Below are 27,416 nucleotides of genomic sequence, written 5' to 3'. Positions count from 1 at the left end.
GTTGCACTTTGAAGGTAGCTTTTCTTGACAAATATTGCAGAAATCATATGTGTACATCCACTATAACCCTTGGCAAAATGAGGAGTATATTGCTACCATACACACACATTCCAGTACAAGACATTGGCGCTACAGATAGTATGATATAGAGTATGATATAGCATGAAGTTGCCCAATACTACTTGTTGAGTCAGAGTCATTCTACCAAGACAGACATTACTGACTTTTTCAGCGCTAAGATTTTATTTTAAAATAACCTAGAAGTTTGGTTGAATTTGGAAGATAAAAATGACAAGCTCTACACAAAAGCACAACACTTATTATTCTACGTCCACTGCTAACACATTGTCTTGATTTGTCTGGGGGCTAGGAGACCACTGAAGAGTTCCATGCTTTCAATAGCTAAGGGATTCAAAGCAAGCAGGGACAGGAAGTGCTTATCTTTACCTCTATCCATTGGGTGTATTTTGGCTTTGCTGACAGTTGAGCCCTTTTCTAAACCATCATCTGTTCTACTTGGATCATTCCCAGCACCAATGGACAAACGATCAGAGGAAATACTCCTGAAATATGTAAAATGATAATTACTTTACTTCTTAATATTTTTACTGTCATACCTATCAGCAAAAACATTAGCTTAACAGGTATGGCCAAGATAATGTAAATGAAATGTTGGAGTAGAATACAGTCAACCTTGTATCTAAAACTCCATGTGGCCAAAATTTTTTTTTTACAGATATCCAAAGATTCAAGACAGAGGCTCAATCAAAGGAACAATGATAGGGACTTTCAATTAGCTTCAATATAATCATGGCATACAATGAATTACCATACCATAAATTTGCAGTGGTTTGTGGTACTTACTGACATAAAACAGTTCTGTGGTTTGTGGTACTTACTGATATAAAACACTTCTGTGGTTTGTGGTACTTACTGACATAAAACAGTTCAGTGGTTTGTGGTACTTACTGACATAAAACAGTTCTGTGGTTTGTGGTACTTACTGACATAAAACAGTTCTGCGGTTTGTGGTACTTACTGACATAAAACAGTTCTGCGGTTTGTGGTACTTACTGACATAAAACAGTTCAGTGGTTTGTGGTACTTACTGACATAAAACAGTTCTGCGGTTTGTGGTACTTACTGACATAAAACAGTTCAGTGGTTTGTGGTACTTACTGACATAAAACAGTTCTGTGGTTTGTGGTACTTACTGACATAAAACAGTTCTGTGGTTTGTGGTACTTACTGACATAAAACAGTTCTGTGGTTTGTGGTACTTACTGACACAAAACAGTTCTGTGGTTTGTGGTACTTACTGACACTCTGAAACTTCTGGACCTTCACTTGCATATTTCATGTTTCCTCGTGCATTTGTAAGAGATGATTTCTGTTTAGCTTTTTCAGATTTTAATTTTGCATTTTTCTTTTTTAAATTGAGTTTATATCCAAAGCAAGGTAAAGTAGGGGTTTGCACACAGCTAGAAGGGGTGGTGGCTGTTGATTTTAATTCCGGATTAGAGAGCAAGTAATCAAAGTCATCACTGTGGAAGCTCTCTATACGAGCAAGAGGAGTTTTAAACATGTTCCTTGTTGGGGTATTGGGCATGGCAAACTTGTACAAGTGTTTTGAGTAGCTCTCAGATGGAGTGAGAGGACTGAGTTTGTCCTCGGGAAGATTTGCGTGTGTAGAAGACTCTGGTTCATTTACATCACTACTGCTTTCATTGGCAATATCTTTGGCATGAACACTTTGTTTGTTAGGAAAGTTTTTCACCACTGGCAATTTCAAACCTAACTTTTGAGGCATGCTTGTTCTGTTGCGTTTCAAGTCTATTAAAATGGTATTCTCTGTCTGGTCTTTGGAATTAATCCGCCTTCCTTTCAGTGGATGATGGATTTCCTTGACCACAGAACTTGGAGTCTCTACATCCAACAGATTGGTTCGACTATCCGACTGGTCCTCCGAACACTCAACATCTGAAAGACAAACCACTCCAATATCCTGAGATGTGGTTGGCATATTGCCATCTACTTGGTCACACCCACCGCAGGCCTCATCATGACTATCACTTTCCGACAAAACCTGAACGTCACTCTTTTGCATAGAATATTTTTCATCACAAGAACCAGAAGAGGAATAATTGCACTCGTTTTCACTCTTTACACAATGATTGACAGTGGTCTGAATGTGTCCATTTCCTGCAGCAGAGATCACTTTGTGCTTAGGTCTAACGATTGCTTTGATGTCTGCAGAAGCTATCTTTGCCTCCACTGAGTCCTGATGCACAGCTCCTAACAGGGATTTTGATTGCCTGGAATGTACTTCAGCAGTAGAGGTGGTGGTTTTACTTTCAAACACAGGAATGATTTCATCTGGATGAATGTAACCAGCAGAATTTGGACAGGAGGAGTCAGAGTAATTGGGATCACTTTCATCGTGAGACTCGTCGTCAGTCATATCACTGCAGGACCTATGCTGCTTCTGGTTAGGCACCAACAGTGTCACTGAACCAGAATGGAAGGGACTCCTGGACGATCGCGGGGTTTGATTTGCACTGATTGGAGGATCAATCTTGATTTCTGGATTGACGAGTAGGACAGGGCTGTTCGGCTGTGAGGAACATTTTTGTTCCTTCATACTGTTGGTCCGTCGGTGGCCCGGGCCATAGGAGCTGGATCTAGGACCAGGCCTTCTTTTAGATGATCTCCGTCGCAGGGACCGGCGGTTGTACGGCTGGGCCTGACTTGGAGACAGAAGGTTAGGGTTGTCTGGGGTTCCCTGAGTGATGGCCAGTGTTTCAGTAGAATGTTGAACAGAGTCCGCCTGAAACATTGTATTCATATACATACACATACCTATCAGAGTCCTCAAATTACCACATGCTTTAATTTAAATAAACTAGCTATCTAATACTTGTATTGTTATGAAATTCTGATAAATCCAGATTTAAATTGGTACAGCATAAGTCATGAAATAATCTCTTCATTTTCTATCTCAATAATATAGATATAATAAATAGAGAATAAAATTTTCCAGTAAATAAAAAGATATAAAGTTGCTACACACAATTTTCATTCAAAACTCAACGCTTTATCATTGTTTTCTCCCTACTGAATGCAAAAGTATTTTTTTTATTAAACCCCTAAGTCTGTTAATTCTGTGGGTGTGTAGTTGTGGTTCAATAAAGATTACACACATAATAAATGATCCTTTAATTCATGTTTCAGATAATCCCAAACAAAACTTGCCCTTGGATATTTTTCATTTTAAAAATATTCCTTTTAAATATTCCTTTAAAATATTTATCATTTTAAAAATATTCCTTTATTCACAAAAATTTGCAAAGCGATATAGATGATCAAAATAGATTTTTTAAGTAAATGTATATGAATACAGGTTATAAAATTTCAAAGTAAAAGTTCTAGATATACAAAGTTTACAGCATTCAGATACATGTATATGTTTATATAAACAAGAATAGAATTCCTGGGTCCCCCGCCGGTCAAGCAGTATACTAGTATCGACCAAGGCTGATTTAGGAACTTGACCAAGGTATTAGTGGTATAAACATTTGGTAAAAATTTCATGTAAATCCGTCAAAATTTGTAGGCATGAGAGCGCTTACAAGGTCAATTTTTGGATAAAACAGAGTCATTATTGTGGTCAAAGTCCCATAACTCCAACAAAAAGTATCGACCAATGCTGATTTTCAAACTTGACCAAAGTATTAGTGGTATAAACATTTGGTATAAATTTAATGAAAATCTGTCAAAATTTGTAGGCATGAGAGCGCTTACAAGGTCAATTTTTGGATAAAACAGAGTCATTATTGTGGTCAAAGTCCCATAACTCCAACAAAAAGTATTGACCAATGCTGATTTTCGAACTTGACCAGGGTAATAGTGGTATAAACATTTGGTATAAATTTAATGAAAATCCATCAAAATTTGTAGGCATGAGAGCGTGTGACGGACGAACACACGAACACACAGACGGACGCCCTGCATTTCTATGTCCCCGCTCCGCATTGCGGCGGGGGACAATAACCAATAAATACAGTGTATAGATCAAGTAGATGAAAAAGATTAATTCAAGTATAATCATGTGCTGTATCCATCTAACAACAACCAGTACATTCAATATCACTTCAAATGTTTAGACCTCACTAACTTAAATGCCCTATAACTTTATTCCTTACCTCTGTCGCAGCTGAGGGTAAAGGAGAATGCAATGGATTTTTTCTTCGACGAGATTTCCTCTTCTTCCCCTCTAGCCATGTTGGAGCACTACAGAGAGCCATGAAGTCAAACGCAGTGCTGACCTTGTGATCGTGAGCCGCCTGTAACTTCTCCGCCTCTGTCATAGGCGCCCCGTGGTCCTCTTTATGATCATTGGAGGTAGCTGCTACAAATACCACATTTATTGTGTCAGTCTGTATAAATATCAAATGTTTCATTGTACCAGTTTAGTTTATGATATTTGAAAGCATACACTACTGTGGAATCATTAAATTTTGTGGGGGCCCATTTTTTGGATTGCTAGTTTTTTTTAGGTTCGTGGGAATGTATTTTTCATAGAGTTAATTTAATGGATTATATTAAATAAAAATCAAAGTTTATGTTTCATTTAAATATTCGATCAATTTGTTGATGATCAAGGGGTACCAACAAAGTCCACAAAGAACAAGCCACCATCAAGCCTTATGATTTCACAGTATACCAATGATATTTTCCTGAGAACTATTTTAAGTATCGGTAACATGTACAGTAAAACACGGTTATAGCGAACACGCTAATAATGAATTGATGCTTACAGCGAAGTGATTTCTATTCCCCGAGACTTTATTACATGTTTTAAACTTGACGGATATAACGAATTACCCTTATAATGAAGTAAAATCGCCCGTCCCTGGCACTTCCTTATAAGCATGTTTACTGTATTTCAATTAGGAAGTCCCTTGCTCGCAATGACTTGACTTTTGGCAGATATTTCAATATCTATTCTTACCTTGACTCCAAATCTGGTTCATATTAAATATTAAGGTTATAGAAGATTCTTCAATCAAAATTCCCAATTCCCACAAAGTCACTAATTAAAATCTATTTTGCACTATACACTCGTAAGGCATGTTCTATCACACCAACCAATAACTCTCAAGTGCAATAACATTTCAGAAAAGTCAGAAAAGTTCCAGTTCTTTTAATGAGTTGTCTTCAGCTATATGAATACCTGTATTCAATATAATTTTCATGCAATGGTACATTCAAACTGCAGATAATAAGAAATTGAGTTTATAATAAATAATTACGTAATGATCTAACAACAAACACATACCCAACAAACTAGCATAAGTTTGTTGCTGAGAAAAATACTCCTGATGATAAGTTCCAATCATTTTGTAATAATATTGTGACACCACACTTTACCACGCTATACCCAGCACTGCTAATCACCGACAATATTTCAATTTTTTAAATGCAAGATTAAGAGATCAAATAGGATTAGTTCTAAATCTTCTTAGTAAGTCAACTGCACCCTTTAACCAACAGTAGCATAAACAAAAAACACAGCAACTGAGATCAGTGTTACTCAACGTCTCACAAGCATGCAAAAGAGTGAAAAAGTATGTCACTCATATTTACTCATAAAATCAAGCAGGGTTACTCTCTACACAAGAAACTTTGGTCCATCTCTTTGTGAAATCTATTTTTAGGATTTCTAATTAGAATTTCACACCTGTTTATTGATTAAGAAATACAATTTTTTTTTAAGAAGGAAGAAAGTAAATTGGTTCCTTACTCATCTTAGGGACTATAGAAATACTCTCTTTCTTAAAGATTTTTTTTTATGTGTTAATACCTTATACTGTGTTTAAAAACTATGAATGTTATACAAGTTAATTTATTTACAAACTTCATGTCATATTTTTAAAAAGGCATAAAAGAAGTAATGCTTTTTTGGAAAGGTAACGGAAATCATGGACACATTTAGAAGAAAACCATGTTTTAAAGTATTGTTAACTTTGCAAGCAAACTACAAAAATTGAAATCAAATTTCAAACATGGTATCTCATTAAATATACATAACCACACTGACTCATAAATTGGTATCTGTATATATGTCATTGAAGTAATATGCCAAAATAAAATACTTAACCATTGTGGTATTAATTTAAGCCAACAAGCTTGGAACTTTGCTAGGTTGTGAAGTTTTCAATCAAACAGTTATTTGGGATCTGATCTTGACCTTGATGGTAAAACAATCTGACCTTTGACCTTGACTTTTTAAGAAATCAAGTAAGAAAGTATTTGCTTGGCTAGTTCAAAAGTTAAAGTGTAGATTGCAGAGACAGAACAAATAATGTCCTCCAATTCTTAAAGACCCCAAAAAAGGTAATCTAGGTTAATTAATAGAATCAAAGGAAAACATATAATCATTGTAAAAGGACAATGGTCTGAAACTGAAGAACTTTAAATACAAATATTATATGAAAATATATGAATCAGGTAATTTAATTTCTACGATGGGAGGTAATGATCAATTTTTTCCATTTCAACTCAAGCTATAATGCACTTGTTTTTTATTCAAAATGGCAAAATAATTAATTTACCATTCAGATTTTATCACAAAATGCATAAAAAATATACCTTAAAGTTCAAATTTTAAGATGATGCTGATGAATAAAAAATTGAAGAAATACCACACAGTAGGAAATTTTGGTGGGTGCAGATTTGACATATAGTATATTTCAAATTGCGAAAACTTGATCACTAATTTCAACAATCACGCTTGAAATTAATTACAAGAAAACATGTTATCACTTTGTGGAAAAAGCAATTTAGCCAGAAAAACCAGAACATCACAAAAATTGCCAAATCTATGTATATATATAATGTCTCCAAAATGATACGGAAAGATGACACATCACTCGGGGTGAGACAGGTGATAAAATCAGACTATTACCTTCAATGTATGGTAAACTATTGGTATGGTTGGCATTTTGGCAATCATCCTGGACTATACAAAAAGCACAGTTCATAAAATGCCATGCAACAGTTCTTTCACTTTAATTCTTTACACACTTTAACATTTATTTCATATCAGAATCAGTTTTCTTGTAGAGCAAAAATGAATATCAATTTTGTTTCTAGTTAGTAAAGAGATTTCATTCATTTATAGAGTTTACATTTCTGACACTAGGGAAACAAGACATTTGGTTGGTGTGGCTAAAGGTCAAACACACTACTAATCCATGTGACACACAATGAAGGGAAATAATGTGTGTTATGGAAGGTAACTTTGATCTTTGGGAAACACTCACAAAACCTCTACAGTATATCAGACTATACACAGGTGATCTAGCTACCAGTAACCTTGGTGACTTGATTTGCAGTTCCTGCAATTTGATTCCAGATTATGTAACAGTTAATGTATATTGTCTAGTATTTTATACTTCAGATGCAATGTCCAGATACACATGTAAAGACTCCAAAGAGAGATGGTCGGAGCAAAGTCTGATGGTTTGATAAGCCAGTGTTTGACCATTTGTGTGCAGTCACCAAACACTGATGGCTCCAATGAGGATAGTGCGGCACCAAAGTCTGATGGTTTTTAAACAAGAATGCCAATGTACCAAGGTTGTTTCACCAGAATGCAATGGCAGCCCATTCACTTGAATGCACCAATAGATAATTGTTCTTGCACAAACTTGTGAATATAGAGGAAAATTTGTTACAGATAAAAAATTTGACTGTATCTTTTAACCATTAGAATTTTGCGCAGACTATAAGAATCTGGAGTCTTACCATGTATACCGGCAAATTGGTCTCACTTGCACTGATAGACACCATAGATCTAAAATTCATTCAGTGTTTAATATTTCATCTGGACATACTTGCACTTCAATATATTAAGATAGTAAGAAAATGGGTAAAATAAGAGATTTATACCTATTGCAGGACTGCATGTGTTATACCAATAATTTTGATCTGTTTACTCTTATGAAATTAACAGCCAGTGAACTGTGGCATCGTGAGGCGGATAAAGCATCAACGTAATAATTGTAAAAGATATCAGACGTACAGAGTGGCATGGATTGATTTCTTATTTTTTCAAATGACAAAAAGTTGTCTACAGAAAAAGAAATTTTTATCTTTTTTAATATTTTCAGTACTGAATCAGAAAATAATAGCATTGACAAATCAATCACCAACCAAACAGAGGTAAATCTACATGCAAAATAAACTTCATTTTCCTTGGATAATAAAATAACCTTAAAAGGGTTGAATAATTTCACAACAAAACAAAGAAGTAAGGAAATGAACATGCTTTGGTTTTTCATTCTCCAGACTTGGGGAGTGTGACTAGAGAAGTGTACACCGGATTAGATGGAGTCATGCTCTCAACCATCAGCCATACTAGACCGTATAACAGTGTACACTAGACAAGAGCTCACCACAGCGTGCACCAGGGGTCACTACTAAGTTACCTTTGACCTCTTCCAAGTCAACCTCTTGAGAAATCACACTTTCTGACAGATTTTGCTGATTTTGTACAACTTTCTTTTTATGCTTGGTACCTTTAGGTTCTCTTTTCTCTCTTCTCTTTTCATGGAAGCTTGTGTAGTCCAGGTCAAATACCCCTGCAAAGTAGTTTTACAAAATTATCAGAAATATCATTTGTCAAACACTTGCAATATTTTAAACAGAGGTCTATACCAACTTGCCATAGCTAAGCGCTTGACCTTTTCATAAATACCGGTATGTAATTTCCAATACAACATTATAACATCCAATAACATCATTATCATAACATTGGAAACACCATAAAAAGAAATGTTTCAATGTTTAATGTGGAAACACGGATCAATGCCAGAGTTTGAATGCTAGATAAGACTTGATTTTTCAAAATGAACCTTTGACGTGGTTTTTGCATCCGATGATTTATAATGGATGCATGACCTACCTTTGTCTTTCCTTTTGTTATCCATCATCATGTTAAACATAGCGGAGAGTTCATCACATTTACTCTCATGAACTGTCTTCTCTACCTGCTCCTTGTTCATGTTCATCATTTCTGTCAACTCGTCAATAACCTGTGAACAAATTACTTCAGCCATTAGATTGTTTGTAACCACCAGATGTACATACCAAGAGAAGGGGTGGAAGCAAGGTTAAAGCATATTAGTCAAGCAGGGTTTAGTCGGTTAGTGCATGGTTAAATCATGACTACATTGTACTAATTTGTTAGTTCTTGAAAAATATTTCATATGAACTCATTCCTTAAAGCATGCTAATGTTACCATATCATTTCTAGGTTAAAGACTTTTAGTAAACACTTAAAAAACTTGAATCTACTTGGCCAAATCATATTTTCATACTTTGTACATTAAGAAAAACTGATTGAATTTAGAACATATAAACTACTAAAGAAGACACTCAATCAGACCACATACTCAAAGATAAGATAAACTTGATTTAAGAATTTCAAATAAAATGGCTTAATCATGGACCACAAGTAAATAAAAGGAAAATTTCAATAGAGGAAAGTAGCTTTATACATTTTATGAATTAAATCCAGAGTTCAATATGTACTTTTAAGAATATTACATGTAGTAAAAAAAATAGTTACCCCACAACAGAAGTGCATATGTTAGAAAAAAGTGCATTTTAGTATAATCTTTGGTACAAATGTGATAGAGTTAAAAGAGACATAAATATATGAAAATATTCATTAAAATTAATTCTCCAAGCAATCATATACATTTTTGGCCGAACACAATGCAAAACATAGCTTTTCTTAATATTGATACATGACTGTCGGAGATTTCAGTAAGAGCAATTTTCCCTATTATAGCTATAAACACTGCCTTTTAGCACAACGCTTTTTAACAAGTTTTTAGAGGCACAAAACTGTGCTAAGGTTGCAATTGATTTAAAGTGCTTAAGGTTCATTTAAATGAGTTTTATCCAATTGTGGTACATTTAGGCCCAATGTCAAACCACAGGATTGCACGAAACTAAAGATCCTGTGTGACATCATAATACCGGTGTACCGCTCAAAAGATGGCTCCAAATCTGGAACACACTTAAGACATTCTAGATACTGGTATTTGAACAATAAAAAGTTTTCTTTTTTGGTTCATGTTGATATCAAGGTACTAGCAATGTAGAAAATATTGATAATTAGTGGTAAACCTGCTGAAGCAGATAAAAAGTACCACCTTCTTCCTTATATTCAGTTGGTATTTTTGATCTGCTTTGGATTCTCAAACCATGTTATAGAAGAAACTTTCATTCAAGAGCAAGCATTGAAATATTATTCAGCTTTGAAAAAACTCCAGACACAAGTTCATGCCCAAATAACTGCAAACTCAAATACTTCACAAACAAGCTTTATGTAGGAATTAACAAACATTGTACATTTAAGCCAAATCTTTTCAGGACTCATGCAGAAAAGAATGAACATTTTGTTAAAATACATCTGATATATTTCAGAAAGCTGTAGCACTTGACTGTAGGTATATGCATTTGCAAGAAAATGGAAATTTGAATGTAAAAACTGTTTTGAAGATTCACTAGAAAAAAACTTTACATCACAAAAAGCTTAGGATTTAGAAAATACCAGACTATTCTTGTAGCTTTTATAAATTGATTTATATAATAAGGACCCAAACAAATCCACCAAAACCTTGAACCTTGCTTTCCTTGAAACAAGTTAAATACTCTGTCCCAGGTTCTCCTTTTTGTCACTTTTTCTATTGTAATTTCAATTTTATTTTCATAAAATTTCTTGGTGTCTAAACTACCTGGTTTATTCAGTTACTAGAATGAAAAAGTCCAAGAGTTCTAGCTGCTTTAAGACCACAACTCTCCCTCCCAACAATCTAATCAGGTTGAAAAACAAGGCTAAAACCCCAAAGTCTACTGCAGGATTTTGCAGTGGAAATTACACGAAAGTACCATTTTAATAATAATGCTTAAAAATTATGCAAGATACTCCAAAGAGTTTAGTTTGATCAAAGGTGTCAGAATTTTCCATTATAGATTTAACCTAGCTGTTTTGTTTTTATTCTTGTCAATAGTAAAAAAATTAAAAAAGTGAAGGAAATCAATAGAAACCAGGGACAAGGCATGATATACACCAGTAGGTACTACATGTATAACTTAAATAACATTGTGTCAATTACTTATAAATGTCACAATAGAATAATGAAGAAGAAAAGAAAGCTTTCAATGCTGCCAGAAGAGGTAAATATGAACACAAAAAACCTGAAATGAAACCTTTGCAACTTTAGTTTATGTTCTGCCTTTGTGCTAAATATTCTTATAATGCATCAATAGAATTAAATACAGTGACATTCATAAAAATCTAAACTAAAGAATGGCTCTTAGAAATCATGTGCTTGACTGGAGTATGAAAGAGATTGGAAAGATCTTTTATGAAAGAATAAATCGACACAAAATACATGAATATTGATTATGCAATATCTTTCTTTTACCTCATTTTCTAACTCTTCTAAAATGGCTTCCTGATTGTCCGACAAAAGAAGGGGCAAGTGAAGTATTTACATGATATTTTGCATACTAAAATTCTGAGGAATTCTCAAAACATGTCACAATTTACATTTTCTGATGAATCTTCATGAAATTGGTATAAAATGAAATGATCATCATACATAGAACTTGTAAATAGTTTCACAACAGTTCATGGATGATATGACAACATTGTAAGCTCTATAACTCCCTACGCTGTATGGTGGTGTTTTCATTACATGTATCTTCAACACATCTTTTCCTTATACCTATTAGCTATATTTAGCAATGCAATGATAAACTTTGAAGTTAACATTTATTAATATTATCATATCCCAGCAATTCCAACAAAATTTGGTTCATTAACTGCTATGGTAGCTGATTTTTTACAGAAGATATTTCATTTCATCTAGTAGGCATATATTGGCGATATTAGAAATACCGTTGAAAGTTCCCAATATATTCACATGTGGAAAGATGTAAACTTGTTACACCACCCAGAAAACATTGAGTATTCTCATTTTACAACAGAGTACTTTGTTATGGTCATACACCATTAATCTCCTACATCAATAACTATGGTATGTTCACCACCACACAGATTGTCTATCATAATTTGGGCGTTGCCACCTTAAGTTCAACAAAATTAAATCCTAGTTCAACTTACCTGGGACTTGAGCAATTTGTCCCTTGGAAAGGCATGAAATGGGTAGAAAGGCATTTTGGCATCACAAGTCACCCACGGGTGAATCTCTACATCCATCAGCGGCAGGCGGTGACTAGGATTAGGTTCCAACAGTTTGCAGAGCAACTGTTTCAATTCTACAATAAAGTCACAAGAGTTAAAGGTACAATATGTACCAAAATCTGTTGATTAAACTAGCTACACTACAGATTCTTATAGTTTCTTGTCTCAGTGGTAGTCAGCACTGTCTAAGGACCCCTTGACAGGGTTTCACTCAATTTGACCATTTACCAAGCAAGATAAAACAGTAAGACCCACCTTTAGCAAATTGTTAAGGAATTACTATCTGATTCATTTTAAACATGATTTGTCCAAAAACGATATAGTAAGTTTTTATTATTTCTTTTAAGACTGGGGACAGTATTAAACTGACTTTCACTACAAGCCTGAATTCATTCTATGCCTGTTCACTATAACCATGTTTTACTGTATTGTGTAGTAGTGGGACCAGAAGGCTACAATGCTATAGAACCTGACTGTGAGCCCCCTCTGCCCCCCTCACCTTCTGAGAGATGACACATCTCCTTGAGTTGTGGCTCTGTGATCCCTTTCTCCACCTGTTGTAGCAGCTTCTGTCTCCTATATTGGTCCGTGTATGGTGTGGTGAATGGCAGCTTTCCTATCACCATTGCATATGTTATGATTCCACTGTCAATTCATAAATGGATATGCAGCTTACATCAGCTCCAATATTAATTATTAGGTTTGTTAACAACTGTCTACCCAAATGACTTTTGTGTTAATTATAGTATATGTTTATTCACAAAACATTTTATTATACTTTCATGTTAAATACTGAAATCTGATTGGTTTAGACGCAGTTGATAATCCATTCTATTACCCTTGGCATTAGCAACACACTTAGCAACGGGTAACTCAACGAAATGTTACATGCGCGTAAATAATGCGCGTATGGTTTGCCGTGGAATTCACGTCATTTTTATATAAAAGCAGAAAAAGAATTAAGACATTCAGTATAATAAAATAAATAGTGCCTGTTTGGGAGGATAACAGTTGAAATTGACACCCCTCTAAAACCATTGTCAACCTCCGCTTCGCGTCGGTTGACAATGGTTTCCTCGGCGTGTCAATTGCAACTGTTACCCTCCCAAACAGGCACTATTTATATACTATGGACTTTAACAATCTGACATATTTCTGTATACAATATGTAACAAGCCCAATTGTTTTTGTATTTGACCCAAATCTTATGTATGTTTATATATAAAAAAATAAAATTAAACAAAGACAATTAACGCAGCTATATTGTCATCTATATTTTTCTACTTGCTGTTTCAATTAAAAACCACATGTCACACTTCATCCAATGACAAGACATCTTTTAACCCAAATCAAAGAAATTCTTATTGACAGGGCAATCAAATCATATACCTAAGAAGTTATTCTTAAAGAGAGACTAATTTTTAAGATGTAAGTAAACATTGGACTTACACAGCCCACACATCCACCTCTGGACCATACTTTTCCGACGGATTGAATAGTTCTGGAGCTGCGTATTCCAGGGATCCACATCGTGTCCTCATCAACTCATCTTTGTTATAGGTGTTACTAAGACCAAAATCTTTTAACAGAAAAATTACACAAATTAAGAGCTAATCAATAGGAAATTTCAGTAAATAAAATTTTCCAAAATTCTGAAATGAGTTATTTCCCTTTGACCATAAATTTCTATGTTGAATACCAGCACATGACTGAATTATCCCTCATTGACCATAAAGCTTGGGATGATATATTCTTTATGTTTTATATTCATAGAAACCACCACTGGGCAGTGCTCTTTAAACATATGTTTCATAATGCTTGGTGCTGTAACAAATTACTGGTTTCCCTATGACAGCTTTAGACAAGCTTTCTGTGAGATTATCAATCAGTTCCAAATACACTGCCTCTCTACTGATAAACAGAACCTTTCATCTGTCGGGTCAGGGCAGGGTAGCTGAGCACAATCACAGGAACAAACACTCTGCAGAGGCAGACTTCTCCTGACACCCTACAGAAGCTGACCGGCAATCAATACCCTATCACCAAATTTCAGCCATTTCCTCTCTGTCCAGATAGACTGCTTCATTAGATTGGAGATTAATTGTCCACAGAAGTTCAAATTAAGGTTACTTTCACCACCCAGATCAACTGGCATTGAAATTCTCTACTTAAAGCTGGGAACTTCACTCACCGCATAGTAGATAATATTGCATGACAGCTTTTCCATCCTTGGCTTCTCTCCCCAACTATAGCCTTTATCTGTTATTCTTGACAGACAAACCAATGCAAGACATCTACATAATTTTCATATAAAGTCAACTTTTGATCTGAAATTGGCATGAACAATGTATTGATAAATCGAATCAATTAGATTCTATGAATATCTTGATCCAGATTTCTGAGAAAAATTCTCCAATGGGACCTAAAGGGTAGGGGGAAAAAAACCTGTCTCGGTCGCAAATCTTATAGTGATGAAGTTACTAAAACTGGCTGGCATTGTTCTGCCTATTGAGGATTGCTCTCACAATAAAGTGCTTATCTGAACAATTCTAGGGGGTTCCAACTCGTCAGAACCCATTATTGATTTGCACATTGACACCATGTTTTCTATAAACATCCAATTGAGATATTTCGGTCTACTTAATCTTTATATGTACAGTTGCTCCAATGATTAGAGACAATGTAATTAGCACAGGGCCCCTTGTGCTTGGGATTATAAGTGCTGCAGGCATTTTCACAATCCCAATCTGACGACTAAACAAGATTCCAATCTAGCACACCAGCCTCAGAATTGTCAGGGTTATAAATGGAAAGTGAGTCTGTGAATGCAAAAAATGCAACACTTCTCTCCAAATAACAAACTATTTCATTTTGACATCACAGCAAACATGTGCAGCTAAAAACAAGATGTTCATAAATGCATGTAGGTATATTATGGCCTTGAGAAACAGAGAGAGCAGATTGCAACTGCATATAAATAGCAATGGTGCTATCCTGCAGAAGCGAGGGATCAAACGGATATATGATGTAGAGTTAAAAGCAGCACTTCATAAACAAACTTAGGAAGTAGTCCATATTCAAGTTTGATGTATATGTGATGTTTCTGACTTTCTGGTCAGAATGTTCATGTTTTGTATATATCAACTTGATTACAGTGTTTACAAGTCATTAGGACTGTATACAAACATCCCTGTCCATTCAGATCAGTTTATGATGTACATTAAAAAATAATAATGAATCATTTCGGCATTGTACACAGTTCTCAAACAGTCTTAAAAGGTTTGCTTATCCCCCCAGAGACTGAGAATGTAATTAAACACCTTCACAGCATCAGGCAAGGATAGGTGGAAAAGTTAAAAAGCGTTTCTGGCTGACTGCTTGACCCCGGGGTCAAGCGTACAGCATAGGTCAGTCAGGTAATCCCCTATGGATAGATGTCATTGCTATGCTAATGCATAATCCTCCTTTCCCCATTCAGCTGTCCGATAAATTACAGGGAACTCTCCAGCCCTCCATTCGGGCCTACAGAATTGGGGGCATTCATTGGTAAGAGGACCGGTAGGTCCTGGCCCATAGAATTATCAATTATTCTGTCACTGTCCCCTGTCCATCTGTCAGTGATCATTAAAAAACCAGAGACCAGTCAATGACCCTGGTCTATGCCCGTTAACATGCTGTGAAAGTCCAAACGATTAAGTTGGCATCCAATATTAGAAAAAAAGAGGCCAGTATGTTTATCAGATCAGGAGTGTCTAATTGAAAACTATTTATAAAAGCATGCAAATTCATGTTGCTAAATCACACTGTTAAATGTTTTGATTTTTCACTATACCTTGACCTTCTGTTAACCCATGACCCCTCTAATTACTAATACAATTAGAACCAGCTAGATTAAAGTTTATAGAAGGAAGAAATTCTGTAACAAAACCCAAGATAACTGATATCAGAAAGATGTGGGCCAAGTGAACTTCCTTAAACCTTAAATTACGTCAGTGCAGATAAAGAGGGTAACCACGTAGGCACATGTTTGTACCGTTTCTAGCCAATAGTACTTACCCACTATTTTGATATTCTTTTTCTTCTCATCAAGCATGATGTTTTCCATTTTTAAATCCCTACAAAAAGGAAAAAAAGAATCTTGTTATCATATTTGTACTTGCAAACTACATGTCAAGCCCATGAAAATTATCAGGCAATAGATGCTGTTTTAATAAGGGTAGACATTGGGGCAAGGAATGAGGAGCTTAGATACAGGTACACAAAACTGTGCTGAGGAGATAAGTTTTTGGTAGATATATAGATAAAGAAACTCACTGGATTAAAGAATCAGAGATTGATGTGTCTTATCAACAAAAGGATCTATGGGAATTGAACAACTTAGCAAGTTGAATAGAGTTATCTCCCTTTGAACACATTATAAGCCATTGCCCCGATACTGCTTGGTGATTAATATGCTTTACATGGAGTCATTTTTCTTAATTATGCGAAAAAAGAAAAAACACAAACACCAAATGATTGGTAAACCTGAATTTGCCTGACTGGTCATCTACGTGAACTCTGTCTCTCCCCGACACAGGTATATACAGGCACTTCAAAGATTATTGTTACAAAGTTAACAAACAATAATTTATGGTCCCTGACCATTTCAAATCAGAGCAGTTTGGAGATTTATTTCTTTGAAGAATGGAGGTATGAACTCTGATCAGGATTTTCACCTCAAAACAAACACGATCCTGCTTACTGAGGCAAACGCTTTATTGAAAACAGACTTTGGGGTTATGGTTCTGTGAAAATATATAAATTTTAAAGACATCACAGCTAAAAACACTGATAGGTCTGCCCATAACATTTATTGGCTCAACTTTTTTGTTCACATCAGAAATGGTAATTAACTTGCTAATAAATGTAATAAAAATCAAACATTACATATATATTCTTTGGTGCATTTATCTGCTATTCCCTGACATAATTTGGCAGATTTACTACCTATCACAATTATAAGCAAATTTGTTTCCTTCAAAATGGCAAGTTTCAGGGTTTTTTTTAAAAAAGTCATGCTATTGCCAAGGCATGTTGCAGAACCTCAGACTGAAAAAAAAATAAAATCATCACGCAGGATAAAAATGCGCTCGAATTGATCAATTCTCCTCAAATTAAGATGCTACATAACAGTGCAAGATACTGACTTTATGTTTGGCATTTCGGATTGAGCGATGCCAACATTTAATGATCATAAAATTCCTGTTGTGTTGTATTTGTTCATACTATAGCTACAAGATATCATTTATTCAGTCAGACTCGAACCTTCCATCCAGCAGACTCTCCCAGGTAGAAGAGTAAGACAGCCATCAACCGACTTCCAGGAATGGCCAAGGTAAATCTTAGACCCCCTCTACTCCAATTAAAAGATCAAGCATAGGGATTGGATCAAGCACAGGGATTGGACTATATTTCTACAATTACATCACTGCATATTATAACGGTATCTTCAGCAACTTGGAGCCTTGTAATCTACTTTTCATGAACCAAGAGCTTATGCAACATGATAAATGAAGTCTTTGGCTTTATTTTGATTGAGTAATCAATACAAAGGCTGTCTTTTCTGTCTGAGATTCTACATGTTAAGGTTCCCTTCTCCTTTACCTGGTATTACTTTGACGGGCAAATATCTGACACAAGTTCTTATTAAAAGATAAACATTATTCAAAAGCCACACGGCTTTCAACTATTCTCAGCACTCTTCATCTGAGAGAAAAATATCTCCTAGGTTGTATTAGAACCCCCCAATCTGTTCTCTATCAAATTAACTTACACTTATTTCAAGAGATATTGACATTAAGGAGGGGTCTTTTTTACTTTGATTAGAGATGTGTGTATGGTACATAAAAATGTAGACCAAAGTGAAAATCTGGCAGTCAAAAACAGACATATGGAGACAGGGAGTTTATTGCAAGAGCAGGAATTGCAAAGTTTAAACATCGGAATCGAGACAAGTACACTTTGTAATGTTGGGGTAACAACATTTATTCCTTAGGAACGGTGCATACAAAAAATGAACTCCAGATTTTCGAGGGGAAAAAATATTTTGTGTAATTTAAAGTTAATTACATGTTTTGAGGGGAAAACGTGATTCTGTTTTTGTACTAAAGGGCTCTGGAAATAAAAGTTGGCACAAATTAAACTTTTAACTAAATTTCAGAAACAAATGCATGAAATATTAATAAAGACAATCTATCGGAAGCATGTAAAAATTTGAATGATGGGACAAGCAGACCAACAGACAATGGACATTCCACTGGAGGCGAATCACAGGTTGCTGACATCATTCTCATCAGTATCCGCAGGGGGTCCCCTATTTATTGAGGGATCACTTGGGTCAACCAAGTTAAATGACCAACCATAAAGTCGCAGAGAACTCTCAACAGGCGACAGCCAACATTTATATAATTTCATTGGCTTGCAGGTTAACTGTGGGTTCAAATTCCCCCTCTGCCATTAATCAATGGCAAATGCTGGTCAAGTGTCCGTCCCTTAATTCAATCACAGGTTAATTGACATTTGATATTTACATGTAAAAAGTGATAGGTATGGGGTCTTCAAAGTTTGATTACCCCCAATAACCCTCCAATAAATGCCACCCTCTCGGTCCTTAATGAGCCCTGATTACTGCCTGTCAGGGGCCGAGGTTTTTAATTTAACTTTCACCTTCCACTTATTTTAAATCCTTGCTGATAATCTCAACATAAACACCTCCTCTATCACTGAATGATGAAAAAAAAAATCAAATTGAGCAATACGGCAATAACCAGACAGTACTCAGGCCGAACAAAAATCTGTATTTACTATCTACTCACGTAAACTCAAAAACTCAATTAATGGCAATGCATTTTGTACAATTTTTCATACAATTCTTTAATTGCCCTCTGATCAGCCATGACAACTTGATGCTATATGGAGTAAATGCTGTGTCCTTGGTATAAGCACCGCCCCCCTGGTCACAGAAAGGTCTGTTGGTTTGTGCTCAGTCCTGTGTTTTTTCAAAAATCATGTCATCTGATCTTTTCACAAAAAAACACTTCCATATATAGTAATTCTCCATAGATACAAATTGCTATTCAAGGAAACCAAATAAATTAGAATTTACCTATCATATTTATATAACAGATTCATAAATTAATTTTGATTATGTTCAGATAATAGGTTTTGGTAGGTGGAAGAAAACATTTTGAAAAATAAGAAATTCATAACAGGAAAGTTTTCATTCCCTTAGGATATCATTATGATCAGCAAATCAAATAAATTAAAAGTTAATCCCCCTTGTTAACCTTATAATGAACTCCAGATCAAGTTGTATGAAAGAGAAGGAAATGAAATATGCATAACAAGCTTGATTGTGCATTTGATTTGTTTGGAGGTAAATTAAATCACAAGTAAATACGATGAAGCCAGCAAAATTTTATCAAGATAATAGGTAAATTTCCAGGTAATGAACAAGAATTACACAAAAGTACTTTACTGCGTGTTCAAACATACGCATTATATCAGGGTTTAAACAAGAAACATGAAACTTCTCACAAATTTCTTCAAGTGGTTTCTCAAAAACAAAGCCATGGAAAAACAACAATGCACAGGTAGCCTCCCAGGAAAGAATTTTAATCTACAGTTTATGTAATTTCAAATACTATCAGCTCAAACAATCTTCGAGTGACTCCTGGGATGTGCACATTTACTGGGGACCGTCAAGTCTATTATGTATTTAGGGAATTAATAACACAAGATGTTCATCAGTTTTTTTGAAGAAAAATAAATGGAGAGGAAAAAACACATTTGGCCCGTTACATTTTATCTACCCATTGCGAGGAATATCGCACCTGGACGTCGGCAGAATAATTGCAACAAACGAGTTTGAACATAAAATTCATTATCTTGTGGCCTGTTTTGTCTCAACAGAATACTTCCCTGCTAGATCATTTTTATCTCGCTATTTTATTTATTGAGAATACTGCTCATGAGGAGGCTTTAAAAATTATTTCAATAATACTAAAAAGTATCCTAACTCTATCTCTTCCATCACTCAATATACCTCATCCCAGTGGAAACAGCGATGGAAGATTTGTCTCTTACCAAGATCAAAGTCAACTGATTAAAACTGGCTTCTCTTTAAATATGAGTAAGAGTAAAAACAGTCTCCTTGTTTTTATTTAATTAGTAAAGAGGAAGATATTAACTGATATCAAACAGCATCTCATTCAGTATCAATCAATAAACCGCCATGGTGATTGGGTCATTAGGCTACTGAAGTCAAAGATAAACAATCCCTCTTATCATCAGAGCCCTCTTCCTTTGCAAATTTGATAGATCTGACTCAAGACATTTAACAGGAATTATGACAGAGATTTTGGAGGGAGGGGGGTGTAAGGTCTGTTCTGCTGGGAATAACATTAAATCAGCAGCACATTAGCCAAATCTGAGCTATAGTTTGGTGTGCATGGTTCAGCACAAGGACAGAATGTTGACCTGAACTGGATGGCAGGCCACAGACTGAAGCACTGCATCCTCCATTTTCATAAGCAGCATCTCCCTGTGTATCTAGACAACATATTTTGCAGTAATTTGATTATAATTCAATTAAATTTTCTGTCAACCATCAAGTGGCAGCAGGCTCCGTGAAACTCAGTCTGGGCACATGTCAAGTGATCCCGAATCAGTGAGTGATACCATCTCACTGATTACTTTTCCAGATAGTACATCCACGTATGTAGTCTTTCCTGTTTTTTCTAGGTTATTCCAACCAACACCCAGGCAGAAAAATATTGTATGTGCTCCTAATGTGTTCCTAATGTGCTTTAAGAATGCTTAAGGCAAATTGCTAGAAGCACAGCAGAGGCATGAACGGTGCAGACCTCGGAAATTGGTTATCGCAATCTACGGCATATTAAATATCTATACATATACTTTTTATTGTATTTTTTTAAAAATCAATTTATATTTTGTCTGTCCTATCAACTGTGTCTTGATAGAGATCTCCCACAATTTCCCACACGAGTCTTCATTAGAAGCCAAAGTGTCCATTTTTCAGAAGGTGTGAGTATAAGTTATTATAAGAGGAGAAGTCAGATAAACAACTTCACACATCAAAGTGTATAGAGGTACAAGGATAAGACTGTCTGGAGACAGCCATACTTCAGGTTTTCTGATCTACTCTCCAACAATTACATAAAGTGATGACACAGCCATTTCACTATGATGCGAAGGGGTCATCATCCATAAGAATCAAACATCTTCTTTTCTCAAAGGCCGAAATTTCAAGAAAGATTAAAAGACCTACTCTGGTAATTAGGTGTGAAGACCCTTTGCTATGTGGCCTGGTGGTCATTAAGGCAGATGCTGGTCCTTGTTCCGTCTGCCACTGTTGCTGACAAATGGGTCATAGGGAGCAGCTTTGAGGGCAAGGGATCTCCCACAATAAATAAACACTCTGGATACCCCCAATCAGTCTGACATGCCCCCAGTGGCTATCTCGCATTAACAGAGGCATTCATCTTCATCAAAAGCTTCTCCTAGGTAGAGCTAATTTGTGAGCCTATATCAGCTGCTTATTTGTAGCAACAAGAAAACTATAATAAATTTATTGAAGTTTACTCTGTCAGTTCAGGGCAACTTTCCAGTAAAAAATCTATCAAGTTCATTTTTATTACATTGCTAAATTTTGTTTTCATGGGCACATATTCAAATGTATTTGGCAAAGTGCATCTAGAAGAACCCTTGTACTACACAACAGGGCTAAAAATCATGGTTAAAATTGATACTCGAAAAAGGTCATGAAAAAATAATTGTTTGAAAACGGCTCTCTTCGTGACAGTGTTTACTCAATTTCATTTTTCAACATATTTGAAAATCTTTTATTCACTGACACTCATGAAATAATTCAAACAAAGTTACAATTATTTTCCCTCTTGAAAAGGAGTGAATTTTTTTCATTCTTTGGACAGAAGTATTGCACAAAGTGGATTTAATTTTCTTCAATAGGCCTCTGGATTTTCAAAAGATATCTGACAGCTATCTGAGAAGTACTTGTTCAATTAAAATATTAAATTTTATTTCAACACTTGAAACTGATGAAATTGGCAAATTGTATTGATATGACTGGGGTTTACACTTGGCTGTCAAGTAGTTTGTCCTTTATCTTTGAACAATTTGAGATCCCTAATAGGTTCATTCTCCCCCTTTAAATGCTGATGTCACAAACTTTTAATTTCCGTCATTTACTTCGCAGCGCTAAGGGAATGATACACCACAGAATGCAAGGGGTCAGCTAATATCCTGAATTGTGCTAATCCTCTAGAAGAAACACTTATCAATTTCAAACAGCTCTGATTGTTCAAATGACAAAAGACACCGGATTGTCACTTACTGGGTATACATAAATGTCAACAAATTATTAGCCGTGTTTGATTATGGACTATATCTACACCTCGACTTCAAAGATACTGCAGAATTAGTCTTAAGCTTTTGACTGGTCATCATTATTAAAGGACATTTAATCTTTATTCTCAGTGATTGAGCCTCACCTAGATAAATATTTTGGGGAGTCTATCTCTAAACTCGCCCCAGCTGTATATCTCCCATTCAGAGATAGGAATCACTTGATTATTTTTTTTCTGTTCATGTCAGACACAGAGAGCTAAGTAAGGATTTCCTATCCTAATCTTTTAAAAGGAAAAGCAATACACATTTAATGATTGAATGATAAAAGATATTGTTGATAATATGTGGTACACTTTAAGGTGATTTTCGATTACTTAAGGCAAGATGAAATTTGGATTGGACAAGTCTGTTCTATGTTTCCTAATGTCAACGTTGATAGGAGATTAATTAGCTTCCTCTCCCTTTCAGTATACATTAGTTCAAATGTTCCGATTCAATGTTGCAATTAATTTTTTTATTCTCTATACACTGGTGTGATTACAATTAACAAGTGTAAACCTGGGGACAACATCAGTATTTCTCTGCAGCAATGTCGCCTCCTACAGCCAAACCAAGTGCAAGAATCAAACTGAACTTAATGAACCAATTTCCAGGTAAACCATTAATCTGGAACCTGAATCAACAAATAAATTACTGCTAATTTCACATCTATTTGTTGGAATCAATAACTAGAATGGTGCCCTATCTATCCAAATACATGGAAGACCCCACATTTCATAAGTAATTCTTATCACTTACAGATTTCTCACCAGCTAATATTTTTCCTGATGAAGGGCAAATTTGTGATAATGTTTGAAAGAAATCTATAACATTTTACACTTAACACTTATTATAAAAGGCCAGAAATGGTCCCAGGCTTCTATATCACATGAAAAACAAGCTCAAGATGAACCAAGATTTCAGTGTCGATGTTTGGTGAGTAAGGTCATCAGCAGACTAATTAACATCATCAAGATAGCCCCATTTATTTTGCAGGCTAAAGGCTAATGTGAACACGATTTGATATGGCATCAAAACCATTGTACATTATTTTGTTTCTGCAGCATTGCCGGCAGAACTGTGAGGCGAAAAAATCTAAATCATTATTATCAGCTAAAACAGTACAAAAAGGTAGTACGTAAATCTCAAACTTCACAAAAAAAGGATTTTTTTTGTGCTGCATAAGCTCTTTAATGTTCCTCTTTTCTTAAATGAATTTGTCATAGACATGCAATTGTGCAAAAGGCACTTGAGTGAAGTCTTGATGTACTTATAAAGCTGCAGTTATATAAATATCCTCAGTAGTGTTATAAGTGAAGACCTATATCTACTGTGTGCACATGCATACACTTAAAAAGCAAAAAGAGGCTCTCAAAAAGAATCTGCACTTTTAATCAGTCTATAATTTGTACTATTGTACAGTTAGCTAAGTGCAGATTTTCAGATTATTTTACACATACAAAATCAGTGTGCATATGGTGCATATGTATACGTCCTAGCTGACACCAATTAAGATATTTTTTTTCAATATTTCAAGTCGCAGATGGCTATTAAGATTTCTGTGCTAGAAAAAATTGTACACAATGTCCTAGACAAAATAAGTAGATTAAGAAAGTGCTTGGTCCTCAAACAACATTATCTACCGGAAACATCAAATCAGTTATAAACACAAATATACTCCAGTTTAATCCTTGACAGTCTCTTAAACTGAAATGTAGGGGATTTAAAAACATAAGGAAAAAGCTTCACTTTTAATCTGCTTTCAGTAGCTAAACTCCATATCTCTTTTCTTCCCACACAGAGATGAAAGGCAGCAATCTATTATTACAAATGATAAAAAGTATAAAATTTTGTATGTCAGCATAATTATGGGCTTTATAATCTAGGTATATGAAAACATGAGACATTTACCTAGTACAAGCAACATAATACCAGTTCAGGTTTGATGAAAGGTTTAGAGTTTACAGGTGTAGCTAAAGGTGATGGCTAACCTGTATCTCTAGCACCTATAGCCTTCTAATAAGACTTCTACAGCCCTTCCCTATGCTCTTAACCACCCCATTTGATCAGATTTCTGTCCGTCATCCAACTTAATGATTTCAAATTAATTACAGCTAAGTATTTCAACTTTGTGGCCACAATAGGGTATGTACCTACTTCAAAGGTTGGTTTTTATTGGAGTGAAGAGATGTATTTAAATCTTAAGTCCAGCTCGAGGTTACAGGGAGGTCGGACCGTGCAGGGTTTATAGGTGTAATTCGACACTGATAATCCTTGCTTGTGTACCTCTGTGGCCACTGAATTTACTCTGAATAAGAGGATAGAAAAAGCTGTTGGTAAAAACCTCTCTTTCATGTCATTTTTAATTTTTGCAACATCAGTATTTTTTTCTTGGGATAATTTTCATTAACTGGCAATATCAGGATCAAATCTGAACACAGCCCGTTGCACAAGGGCGTGGTTGAGGGAGTGCAGTAGCTTCACCATTACATATTGCACCACATCGCTGCCTCAGACAACAAAGATATATCATATTATTTTCTGACTGTATTCAATTACTTTAAATCCAGAGCCAATCAAATGCTCTAAAAAAAGGAAGACTTTGGAAGTATTCCATTCTTACAAATTGGCAGAACAAAATTTCTGGAATTTCATTAACGTGATAAAATGTTATTGTGCGATATTTGCACAACATGTGTATTGCGGCAATCAGTTTATCTGATTTGTCATAATTACCTTCCATACAATTCCTAACAATTTGAAATTTTATATGTAACCAAATACACATACAAGATATCATTACCCATTTAAAATAATTTCTGTGTATATCTCTTTATTTCTTCTCCTTTTCAACAGCTGATAATTCGGTATATTTCTGATTGTACACGGATTACTAAATTTATAAAGACACAATTAAACTGTCAGTGAAGTTAATTAAACCATGATGAAAAAATTAAATGGATGTGAAATTTGATACTTCCACATAATTACAAAAGATCATTTTTTAGAGAGAACAGAAGGAAAATCAGTAGATTAAATCCTATTCTCAGTGACAGATCTCAACCATTATTTATTTTGATCAAAGCGAGAGACTAGACATTGATAGAAAAGACATTGCTGCTCAAGTAGTCAAGATACACTCTCGGAGTTATTATATCTCTTTACATAATTATTGCTGCCTGCTTTCCTCCAAGAAATTATTCGGGGTTTATCAAGCTATGATAGCAGGTGTCCAAAACATACCAAGCAGAAGACACAATGACCTATCTGGGACTATAAAGAGAGGGGATGACCAGACAAACAAACAGGGATAGGCTGCAATATAATCTACAGTGTCTCTAGTACCATCCAATAGTCCCTCATAAAACTAGGAACAAACACACAACACACTGATAATACTAACACATCAATGTGAAGCATTCCACTGTGGGCCCACTTTCACTGAAAAATCTGTTGCAAGATTTCCCTCCCTTTAACTGCAGTCAAACCACTATTCATGAAAATCAATGAAGACTCGAGACATTCTCAATTTTTCTAATCCATAAATCTAAGTATCATTAAAGTTGGCTTTTTTAAAATTTTATTTCAACCTAGTCGATAAAGTTGTACCATCTGCACGCAAAAGATGTTGCATGCTGAATAAATTCTCTAACGGAGAGGTCTGCTTCCCATCATGCCTGTCTGTCAATTTCACTAAGACGGCTCCTTTCGCATATTTTTGAACAGCTTAAATATGATGAATTACCCATAATAAAAAATGCAATCAAAAGAATTAAGAAGATCCCAAATTAAAAGAAGTGTAAATTTAACTGTCATGGGGTTGATAAACTCGTCATCCCTGTTACAGATACTTCTACTGTGAACACATTAATATCCTATGATCTAGTTTATTAGCACAGTGCCCTCGCAAGCACCTGTGTATCCGACTTAATTTTGCTGTCGGGGATGTATTTTTATTTTTTATTGAAAAAAGATTTGTTAACTTTGAAAGACCTAAAATTGGGAAAGCCCAAGTTCATTGACTGTTGAACAATTTTCTTAGCCAGACTTGGGTGGCGATTTCTAAATTGTTAATGCAGCACTATGTAATTACATCAGCTCGAAAAGTATATATACTTTTGTATTCACTTCACTATTGAATTTTTCTCCAACTTTGTGATGTGCACTCGGTACTCCAATAATTAGAGAGTAGCCCACTCACTAGGTAAACACAGATTTTTAATAAGTAGTGTTTTCGTCATCGTCGTTCCATCATAAAATGTTAGTATTGCACAAAAAATGTGTCAATCATCACTTTTCCCTGACAATCTACTTTTATCTCTATATCTTCAACAGTTTCCCTTGCCAAGATTGTCAAGACTAAATCACATTTTGCTCATACAGTTTCAAGTGACAATAAATGATTAAGATACTTAGAGTTACAACATCTTCTTTAAGTTTGAAGTAGTCAATTTATAGATTGTAAATATACCTAGAAAGCTTTGTAATTGCTCTTTGTGAAAAATTTAAATTTCTGATTTATATATTTGTTCGTTCCCAATTTTATGGCCAATTTTCCCCCTATGCTGCCGAGAAATGGACGATTTTTATGCTTTTAGTGCCAGTGTATTATACGACAAGAGACTATCATTTTACTGGGAGAATTAGCCCATAACAAATCACT

At 35.1% G+C, this 27,416-nt stretch overlaps 1 protein-coding gene across 7 annotated transcripts in view; it reads right to left on the bottom strand.

The window, feature by feature from the left end:
• LOC128165648 (uncharacterized) overlaps positions 1 to 27,416 on the bottom strand; it is a 62,010-nt gene that overhangs the window by 8,243 nt on the left and 26,351 nt on the right. For 4 of the 7 annotated variants that reach the window (XM_052830383.1, XM_052830382.1, XM_052830380.1 and 1 more), the window contains exons 4-14: positions 16,343 to 16,401; positions 13,736 to 13,865; positions 12,786 to 12,931; positions 12,206 to 12,360; positions 11,505 to 11,534; positions 8,969 to 9,098; positions 8,493 to 8,645; positions 6,968 to 7,021; positions 4,203 to 4,408; positions 1,320 to 2,827; positions 448 to 563 (exon numbers count right to left, since the gene is read on the bottom strand). In XM_052830383.1, the coding sequence (XP_052686343.1) occupies positions 448 to 563; positions 1,320 to 2,827; positions 4,203 to 4,408; positions 6,968 to 7,021; positions 8,493 to 8,645; positions 8,969 to 9,098; positions 11,505 to 11,534; positions 12,206 to 12,360; positions 12,786 to 12,931; positions 13,736 to 13,865; positions 16,343 to 16,401 (2,687 nt within the window). The remainder of the gene's footprint in view (positions 1 to 447; positions 564 to 1,319; positions 2,828 to 4,202; positions 4,409 to 6,967; positions 7,022 to 8,492; positions 8,646 to 8,968; positions 9,099 to 11,504; positions 11,535 to 12,205; positions 12,361 to 12,785; positions 12,932 to 13,735; positions 13,866 to 16,342; positions 16,402 to 27,416) is intronic. The other 3 variants (XM_052830385.1, XM_052830381.1, XM_052830386.1) reach the window with 3 other exon arrangements.

The sequence above is a fragment of the Crassostrea angulata genome, chromosome 10 (genome assembly GCF_025612915.1).
Source record: "Crassostrea angulata isolate pt1a10 chromosome 10, ASM2561291v2, whole genome shotgun sequence".
Lineage (NCBI taxonomy): Eukaryota > Metazoa > Mollusca > Bivalvia > Ostreida > Ostreidae > Magallana > Magallana angulata.
Note: the sequence above shows the minus strand (reverse complement) of the source record. Positions and strands in the feature narration are given on the sequence as shown.